The sequence below is a fragment of the Sparus aurata genome, chromosome 18 (assembly GCF_900880675.1).
Source record: "Sparus aurata chromosome 18, fSpaAur1.1, whole genome shotgun sequence".
NCBI lineage: Eukaryota > Metazoa > Chordata > Actinopteri > Spariformes > Sparidae > Sparus > Sparus aurata.
In genome coordinates, this window is record NC_044204.1 from 22270244 (window position 1) to 22280735 (window position 10492).

The following is a 10492-nucleotide window of genomic DNA, read 5'->3' on the forward strand; positions in this document are numbered from 1 at the left end:
TTTCAAATCTCGGCTGTTTCCACATCTGCGTTGTCTTAATTAGAGCCACTTAATCACATATCGTCAAACAACAAGGGCGACGCCTTGCTCTCATTCATTCCTTAAGCTTGGTGTCATGGTTTACTCCCTGTACCCCTGAGAACAACCTGATCCCTCCGTGACTCAAACAAAAACATCAATTATCTCACATTAGCCACATGTTTTCTATCAAAACAAAGCACCAGGCACAAAAAAACAAAACATGCTCTAAGATTATGAGAAAGGAGACTCGGATAACTTTCTGCCACGATCTGTTCACCCAGCCGTGCCACCAGACTACAAAGCCCCTTCTCTCCTCGGGCACTGGGAATCCTGGGCTTCTCCTCAACACTGCACTTAATAAATATTTTTCTTAGCATAAAGTGACAACAACTTGCATTTCCTTTTGGCATTGCAACTAAATGCACTTTAAATATCAGTGCAGCATGCGTAAAGGCAGATCTGTTGGCACGTGACTCACCTGTAACAGGTGTCTGTGTATGGTATCAGAGTGGCGTTTAACTCGCTGGGAGTTCACTCTGGAGGAGTGAGAGAGGCCACGGGCGGCAGGAGGCGCAGTGAGGCGGTGTGACGGACCCTGATGGTTGAAACTGTTGATGGTGCGGATGTTGGTTGTGTCTCCTTTGGCAATCTGATAAAAGTTGTTGCTGCTGGCTGCCGGCTGTTTTCGCTGGCTAGAAAGGGGCAAAGCATTGGTGGTGGGTGTCTTTGTTGGGACTTGAGGGACTCCGAAATGGGTTGTCCTGCCGGATGCGTCAGTGGCCTTGTCTTTGTCCCCACTCCCTGTCCGATGGTGAGATTCTGCTGAGTCACTCCCCTTCCGATTCTTCCCCTCTAGCAGTTTGGCAGCCACTGTGTTTGGCTGAAACAGATGAAAACATGAAAGAGAAACCACAGAGGAAATCGGGATAAGTCCCAACACAAAGAACAGTCAATCCTCAGTCAAGAAAAATCCTCTGCAAACTGGCTCCTACCTGCTACTAACGCCTGTCAACCTCTGCTCCTGCTGATCAGCGAAACGGCTGTCTAAATACACCCACTTATCACTACTCCGCTCACCCCTACAACTTGTTGGACAGGCAGGCAGGGTGGCAGGCAGACAGGAGCATAAGCACCAGCCAATAAGCCGGCCAGAGTTGACTGGTGCTGAGAGAGGAGCTGCACAGACAGCAGGCAGACAGACAGACATGGCAGGGTTAATGCTTTCACTCCCCACAGTGATGTGCCGTTATGCCACCCAAGCAGAGAAAGCATTACTGTGTCTTTACGCCTGGCTGCACGACACGAGGAGAGGCAGGCTCGGAAAGGAGAGGGGAGAGGAGAAAAGAGGATGATGAACGAACAGAGTACAGAGGTAGAGAAAGATGAAGAGCACAGCTGAGGCGGGGCTCGAGGAGAGGACATGGGTGGACAGGAGACGCAAGACAAATATTTAGGGAAAACTGCAGAAAATACAGATGACAAGTAAGGGAAGTAAACAAGAACTGACTGAGGCACCACATTAACCCCACTGCGGGGACAAAAAACATTCTCCCCCGGCATGGATGAAGTTAATTCCTGGAGGCAGAAAGTACAGACGAAAACAAATGACAGTCAGCGAGCCAAGCAGGGACTGCAAACCTGAGTAAGCCACATAGTCACACACTAATGAGCAGCTGCAGACACAGCAGGGCTCCACAGATTAGCCCTCTGCCTCAGCACATTGCAGCGCAGGAGTGACATTTACGGATGAATCAAAGATTTGAATGAAAATCAAGGTAGCGCCCGGGCAGTGACCTGGAATTAATGACATCCAGCGACGACATCTATGGTTCAATTCATTACACAAGCTACTCCATCAGACCAAAGTGCCAAACGGCAGGTGTCAACCTTGATCACGCTGAAAAGGCCACGACCCACATTCAAAAAAATGAAGGAAGCGAAGATAGAAGGAGAGGACTGAGAAGAACTCACCTCTGTAAACTGCAGAGGGCAAACTCCAACTTTCTCCCCTAGCCTGGCTTCGATCCAGTGTTCATCCACGCGTCTGAGGACAGTGAGGATGTCTCCCTGTAAACCAGGAATAAGTAACTGTACTTAATGGAAGTGGTGAAAAGATAAGCGGCACATAAGGAATAACACAGGATGCCAGGGTGCCGGAGTGTGTTCGCCCTGGAGACTGAGCACTCAGCTCAGAAACTCTCCGAGCTCTGAGTTTCTCCTGCAGCATGTGACTTCAACTCCATTTGTGTCTGCGGGCCGCGTCCTTTCAGCGGCCAGCCCCTGCTCTAAAAACCATTTGACCATCTGCATTAAAAAAAAAAGAACGTCAAGCGCAAGTGTGCTTTAATGGACAACACACAAGTACTGAGGCCCTTATATAACTGCCTCAGAAATCCTTCAGGGCAAGTAACAAGCAGTGCAGCAGAGGTCTGAGCCTCAGGCTACAAAAGGTCTCTCAAAGCAGTGAAAGTAACAAAAAGCAATGACCATTATGTATCCGTAGGAGCTACCTCTGCAAGACATAATCACGGACTATTACAAGTTCATGTCCAAAAAGCTACACCAGTGTGATGCTGAATGTGTCAAGTCGACGTCTTTCTAACATGGGAGCAGTCAAGCTAATGCGCTGAACTGAAGAGGATGTCAGATATTTGATTAATATCATTAAAAAGGCAGCCAAGGGTTGTTTTCAGAAGTGAGGGATGTATCAAGTATGTTTCAGTGAATACCTACGTTATTTATATCTAAAGTGATGTCTTAACATTCTCCAACTGGTCGGACAGCATCCAGAAAGTCATAATTTATGATGAAATTAACAGAAACTAGAAGAACTAGAATGCATTAAACTGCCAATCAGTAAAAGAGTAAATATCTTAGAGTTCCAACAATCAGTCGATTAATTGTTTAGTCAATTGACAGGAAAATAATCTGCAACAATTTTGATTTTTGTCTCTGGTTATTTGGAATAGATGTTTTTCACAAAAATCTGTGCTAACACAGACTGGTTGAATAATCGATAGTGAGAGAAATTAAATATTCGCTATTTTTCCTTTAATCAGTGAATCCCATGAACGTCGTGAAGGTCATTTACAACAACAAATAAATAAAACGTTTTGTAATAAAGTCTGAAATGGCCATTAAATATTTGAGAAAAAATATCTAAATCAAAGAAGTGACCAGAACTGAGAAAACAAAATGAAGTTAAACTTGTGTTGAAGTCTGTCTCATTCAAAAACATGTCAATTTATGTCCTCTAATCACCTTCTGTCTGAATGCTCTGGTTTAGCTCTCATCTGTTTAATCCCCCCCCCCCCCCCCAGAAGAGTCTGTTCTGATTGGTCAGCTCTAACAAGCCTGAGCAGCCCTGCTGATTGTGTTTCCACATATCTCAGCTCTGCCGGTGCTTTTGTTTTTGTAACCACGGACTTGTTGGGGGCGTGGCTCAGGACAGTGACTGTATAGCTGTGACATCACAACCTTACAGAAGTCATGACAGCTTGTTTAAAAGGCACAGTTTCTGAATACAGGCTTTCTCTGTGGATTGAGCATTTTGGTATTTTCAAAGTATTTATGTAGTACATTTAAATAAAGACATGGATATCTCACTTTCTACATATGGGACCTTTAAGGAGGTCCTCTCCCCCTGAATGTGAATGTTTTATTTCCTAAGGGTTACTCTTAAGAGTACATTCATTTCAGAGTAGGAAAACGATCAAGTGTGATAAGCTTTTCCTGCTGTGTTAAGTCAGTAGTTTGACAGTCAGACCTTGAGGAAGCTGAGACAACATTTGCTGTCTTCTAGATTCATCTCTTCGGGGTTGAAGTCGTACAGGGCCCTGCAGAGAGCCGAAGGTTGGGACTGCTGGAGGGGCTGCAAATGAGGCATCTGGCTGACGGCGTTTCCGTGGTGCCAGCTCTCATCCGCTTTGTGTTTCAGGGCGATACCGTTCCCACTCTTGTGCAACAGCTCTCCTGACGAATCACCTTTTTGGTTGCGCATCGCAGCTCTGAGAGCAAGCTGAAGGGAAGGAAAATCACATATCAGCCCGAAGAAAATATAGATTTAATTGACATGATGATGGTAAAATCAATGTCTTTAACAATCTGGGGGCATAAAAAACCATCTAGGCTGCACTGAAGCTATTTATTTTGTCCTGTGACAAACTGTGACCAGGCACTTTGCAGTTGTCGCTGGTTAACAAGACAGGAAATAACAGCTGTAAAAGGCCCCACTTCGACATATCATACAGGCACAAGTAGCCCAACACATTCTGGTGTCAGGACATTTGTTGACGAGTGAGCAAAGTTACAAACCTCTGCTTTTCATCCGATTTTTTTGCTGAGCAGACACAGATGATGTGGTGTGATTTTCTTATCACGATATGAAGATATGTTTCATAAGAGACTTCCTTTTTCCATTTTAAGATGATATCAAGTAACGACTCAAGCTTTACCGTAAATGTCTTTTTTTTTCAGTTACACTTTTTCAGTGATTATCAGGCTTTATGTCTAATACAGCATTAGTAAAAACTTTTATAATTTCATCATGAAGTTGACAATCTGTAAATGCAGTCATTACCATACTAGATTGGGACAGTTGTAATTAAAAAAAAAAAAACACAAAACAAAAATTCATATGTAATTTATCTCATAGTTACAGGACACCAATCATTTTGCAGATAAGTGTCTCTTGGAGTGAATTTCCTGCGCAGTAAATCATTTCTACACTGGATTTTTATCAGGTTCCTCCACATAAACATATCTGCAGACAAACTATGTGCTTGCTCCTTTTGAGATAAAAACACTGAATTTAACTACTGAGACACGCGGCCTTCGTGAAAGGACGATGGTGGAAGAATTTAAGCATCTTACATTGTCTGCACTGAAGGTTTCTGAACTCCGTGTTAAAAATGATCAGAAACTCAAGCTCATGATCTTGGCTGAGCAATTCGAACTCTGGCTGAACTCGAGCTCCAGATCTCAAGTGAACCCTGAGACGCTCTGAAGGGTTCGAACACAGGACTTCTGAGAAGGCAGATCTTTGTGTTTTCTCATCTCCTCTGAGAATTAAATGATCAGCATCAAATGAAATCTGATGACTTGCTGACTTGTGATCTCAGATCTCTGTTGAGTTTGAATTAGCTAACAGATGTGTTAAACAGACATGCTTTGTACAGACGGACGGTTTTTAATCATGCAGCACGCACTCACTACTGTAACTCCTTTACATCCTGAAAATAAAAACGAGAATACAACCATTGTTTGTTTTTTAAAATACATTTTACAGAACAGTCTTAACGTTTTAAATATAAAAACTGTGTCTCATTTGACCTTTAGCCAATTTTAAAAACAAATAAACAAATGTGAAACACTGAGCCTGTCTGTACTTGACATTAACATAACCCTTGGGCTATTAAAACCCTGTTTAATCGGCTCTGAATACAAGTGAAATCAACCCCCGAGTGACCACAATGGTGATCTGATCAGCACATGTATGAGAGGCCTAACCGATGTTTCAGTTGGCCGATTTTATCTTAATGCGGGTATCGGTCTGTCCCAGACACATTGGCATCGGCATAGATGGTGTCCGATATGCGCTCATATGAAAACTCTCTTTTTGCAGATTATAATGCAGAAAAAGATGCTTGGGGTAATGTATAATTATTATATCCAGAGTGAAGCTTACTCTTTCAGTTCACTGCGATCATGTTAGACAATAAAGTTTATTGTTGAACTGTAAAATGTCCTGCCTCCACTTTATGTCTTTGTGACTGTGTTTGATCACTGCAACTGATTTTCGCCATTAAACTAGTAACTCTAGTCAATCTCGCAGTTTCATCATTCACTGTGCCTTCTTGTCACTGTGAATCACTGCCTTTGACAAACTCTTAATTATCTGGGCCTTTTTCTACATTCTGCAAAGAGGGAAGTGAGATCTGATGATGAGTTGTCACTCGAGAAGCATCGAGATGCACTCTAATGCCAGTCCTGAACTGACAGACTTGGAGCTGTTAACTTGTGTTCGGAGCACCCAAGACTTATTTTAATGGCAGGTACGAGCAGGCTCAAACACTAATACTGAACAGTAATAATAAGCCTTAGTCATGGTATGATTCAGTGTAAAGACATCAAATACAGGAGCATTTTTCAAATCTGTGAGTCTCTTATGTTATAAATTAACAATTTGGTTTGTTTTAAAAGGTCTGTTTGTAACAAAAGTTGATTTTTGAGTCTCATTCCCAACACACTAAAAAATTGATTTAATTCATTTTATTTGTAGAGAGATCGTGCACAATATTAAACATAAATGTTGCTATTTGATGCACTGTGCCAGAGTTACCTTAGAGGTTATTTACATCTGCAGTCCCCTGGCAGGTCATGATTACAACTTCACATTTGTGACGCCCTGGGTTTCAAAACTTGTCGAAAACTGACGCTTTGAGCTTGAAGGACGGTTCGAATGACACATTTTTTCTAACAAATAGGTCCTTTAATCCTGTCCGTTGCCATCAATTAAACTTCATCATCCGTTACCATCAAATTATCTGCTACACTCCTGTATCAGTTTGAGATATTCATCCTCTGCATAACATAATCTATCTTTATATGTCCTACATGTATAGTAGGAGTTTAAAGTTATGACAGAGCTCTCCTCACTCAGGTAACGTCAGGTTGAAGAACTATCGAGCTCTCATTTGCTGTCTATGATGTGAAAAGCAAATCATCCGCTGCCTCTGCGGAGCAACGACAGGCGCCACTCACACAGGTCTGAGATCTCATCACTGACGCACACGCACAGTTGAAAAAAATCCCACCTAAATTTTGTGAAAAAACAGTGGTGAGTAAGTTTTTCAGTAGTGATAAGGAGAAAAATCAGTGACACATCGTAGGTGAGAAGATAATAAATACCATGAGGCATGCAAATTCATCAACTGTTGCAAATTTACTGCTTGTACTTGTGTCATTTATTCTGTTGATAACAGTGAAACTATCATAGGTCCCCTTTAACATGTGACCATTGTGGGCAATGTTACAAATCAACGAGCAGGACTGATTTACGCCCAGATTGCATTTTATATGGCTTTTGCTTCAGTGTGATAAAGATATTGGAGGTTTTTTTTAATTAAATTTGCCAGATTATGCACAATTATCTACAGAGGTTCACGGTGGCCATCTACAGAGCATCAGTGAGATGTCTGCACAAAGACCAAAGGAGACTACAGACAACACCAACCCAGCCATAGTCTGTTCACCCGGCTGCCGTTTGACAAAAGATGTCATAAGCCCCAAAAATTAAGCAATAAAGTCCAGTACTGCTTCTCATGGATGCAGAGGATTAGGCCCCGGTTGTGCACTGACCTCATAGTACCCTTGCTTCTCCCTGTATTGACCCTCCTGCTGCTGCTGGCCCTCCCAAACTGTCAAGTCGCCTCTGGCCAAGGGCAGTGAGTAGCGGGCTGTCTGTCTGTCCCTGCTGGGCCTCGGCGAGCTCTGGATCCCCTCCAGGAGCCGCACCAGCAAGGGGTTCGTAGGAAGCTCCTCCACAGTCCTGGCTGGGACGGGGGTGCGACACTCTGGGCACAGCAGCTGGGACAGGGCTGCCTCCTGTCTCTGCAGGCAGGACATACAGAAAGTGTGCTGGCAGGGCAGGACCTTGGCCGACGCATCCAGCCGCTTGGAGCACAGAGGACACTCCAGCAAGGCCATGAGAGCCTGCTCCTTCATGTGAACGGGGCCAGCTCGGTTAGGGAGCAGGGCCTCTGGCACACCTGAGACGCTGTAATCCACCATACTGGGAGGGAAAACAATGAGAAGCTGATTCAGTGAAATCAAACAATGAAAGAGTTACAACACTACTCACCAAAGTCCTCCTCTACTGTATAACAACAAGACTCCCTACACAGTCAAGACTTCGGAGAGTTTCATGACGTGGAACGACTAAGAACAGGCGCTTTGTGGTAAACGCTGCTTACAGGTGTCATGTCAGCTCACCTGGCTGAACAGGTAAGACAGCGACACGAAATATCCGCGGAACTCGAAATCTTCCCACATTTATCCCAGTAACACAAAGTGCAGAGGCATAAAAACACTTACATGTGCTGACTGCCGGGGTGATAGTCCTCAAACTCCGGTTAGGGAACGCGTAACTTCGCGGCCGCTGCCGCCATGACGCAGTGCGCTGAGGACGGGAAGGTGCGACGCAGCGAGAGCAGGGCAGTGCGCGTGCACTACGTTGGTGTCACTGGACAGCTCGTGCCAAAAAAAAAAAAATAAAGATGTTGTGACGACATGAAGATCACCTGTCGACATGAAGTATAAAGCAAAGTCTCCAGCTCAACAGGGACGATTCATCAGGAAATGTGTCGGGTTTCAGTGTCATGTCGGAGTTTAACCCTTCACAGCTGATCAGCTCTCACACGTACAGCCTCGTTACCTTAATGACCGGAAGATCCAGTAAATTCATTAAAAAAATAAATAAATAACACACGCGAGTCAAACAATAATAAATGTTGTGCATTTTAATACAACAGTTAAGTATAAATATTTTTTAAAAATACATTAAAACTGTTCCATCGTGCTCCTGAATGCAGCCCAATGAAGGTTTAGGGATATTTATTTGTCTCTTTATTTCTATAATTATTATCACTTTTGCTGATTAAAACGTGTGGGGGAACAAGGGGGGAAAATAAAACCACAGAGGTGTTTACAGCACTGTCATGTGACATGGTCTCCCTCTGCTGGTGCATTCACTGACCAGCTCTGCAGCTTCTCCTACAAGAAGCCAGCACAGTCCACACATCAGTCCAGCTGCAGAAGAACCGAGGAAGAGAAAATCAAGTAAAAAAACATCCTCCTTGGATATTTGTGATTGTATTCCTGGTCGTGCAGAGCAGTCACAGTTATTGCCGGAGATGATAAGTCATAATGAGAGTCTTCATTTATTATTTTATTTGCACTGTCCAAATTGCACAAATTCCCTTTACGAGGCTAAATAATGTATCCACATTGGCTGTGTAGCGAAAGTTCAGGACATCTGTTTGAATTTTTTAAACAAGCATGAATCTTTCATCTCTTTCTTCACGTCAGCAGAACTCGGGAATTCTAAAAATGTGCATAAGGCTTTTACAGAGAGAGTGAGAGCAACAGAAAAGAGAGGCAGAGAGAGAGAGGGGGGGAAGAGAGGGGAGATTAGCCATGACTTATTTACATCTTCATATCAAAGTTGATACAGGCCCTTCCTCTCAGGCCCTCTCTCAGTGTAATGGCTCTGGCGGGGGTGAAGCGGAGCCTAAACAGGACTTGATTTTGGACTGTGTTGTGTTTTCTGGATTGAGACTCCATGTTGGCTCCAATCTGTGAGTGATGGATCTTCTGTCTTGCGAGGAGACAGTTTGCTTTGCTGCTCAGAGGAAGTCAGTGCATAAGTGCTTGTCAGCTGCTTACAGCCCGACGGTCAGTCTGGCCTCGACTGAGGAGATGTTGTGGGAAGTGGGCCCATGTTTGATGGTTCTGATGTATAGTCTATCTGATGGAGAGGGAAGGGTGTCCCCGGGGATGGCTCTGAGCTTGGTGTGCTGTCTCTCAGAATATCATGGCTTGTCACAAGTTGCTGTATAAGGAGGAGTGCCTTCTCCTCCCGCTTTCATGTTTTATTTAATATGCTGTCTTACTCAGAGAGGGCTGCTAACTCATTGAATGTGATCCGTCTCAGCATTGCCTTTTCCCTCTGGTTTTGTTTTTTGTGGGTCCCTTTCTCCCCCTTGTCTGTCTTCTGCGGCTTTGTTTGATCACTTGACTGTGGTGTATGTGCAGATGTTCCTCACAGTGTATGCTGAAGTGTTTCAGCAGTTTAATTTGAACAAGGTGCCAGTCAAGATGCATAATCCTTGTGCAGCGGTTTGATGAGGATTAAGCACAAATCGAACAGCACTTTGGGTGCATCACAGCCACGTAATTAACTTCTCCCTTTCAGATGGAACTAATCCTGCGGCCAAAACTTTGTCGCCGTCGTGGTTTGCAGCAGGTCCCAGGTGCTGATCAGGTGACTCACTTTAGTTGTTTTCTTTTTCTGAATCATGTATTGACTGACATCCGTAAATGGCAGCTTTCTCACACAAAATCAACATGTGAGGTGTGTGTTTGGAGGAGAAACACAGCACTCCAGTCAGACCGCTCCAACCGGAACATCTGCAGTGTTTTTGGATAAACGCCTGCAGTGTGTGTGTGTGTGTGTGTGTGTGTGTGTGTGTGTGTGTGTGGGTGGGTGTATGCAGACACCTCACCTTTTGTGCAGGTGAGCAGTCCACTCCCAACATCTCACAGACAAGGTCCAGGGCGATATGTTAATGGCCCGCAGTGTCAGCTGACTCAGACATGCCCGCCTAAGAGCCTGGGAATGCAATTTAGGAGGAAAAATGTATGCAGGGCAGCAGGCAGTCCTCCACCAGATGCTTTAATTAACATCCATCCA

The 10492-nt window shown here is 44.1% G+C and overlaps 1 protein-coding gene across 1 annotated transcript; it reads right to left on the minus strand.

Annotated features, from left to right (window-relative positions):
* Positions 1-454: 454 nt before the first annotated feature.
* LOC115568647 (E3 ubiquitin-protein ligase SH3RF1-like) lies at positions 455-8086 on the minus strand. The gene is made up of 5 exons (XM_030396148.1): positions 8014-8086; positions 7381-7813; positions 3788-4039; positions 1993-2088; positions 455-901 (listed from the first exon to the last, which is right to left on the minus strand). The coding sequence occupies exons 2-5, from the start codon at positions 7810-7812 to the stop codon at positions 455-457; spliced, it is 1227 nt and encodes a 408-aa protein (XP_030252008.1). The 5' UTR covers position 7813; positions 8014-8086.
* Positions 8087-10492: the final 2406 nt, after the last annotated feature.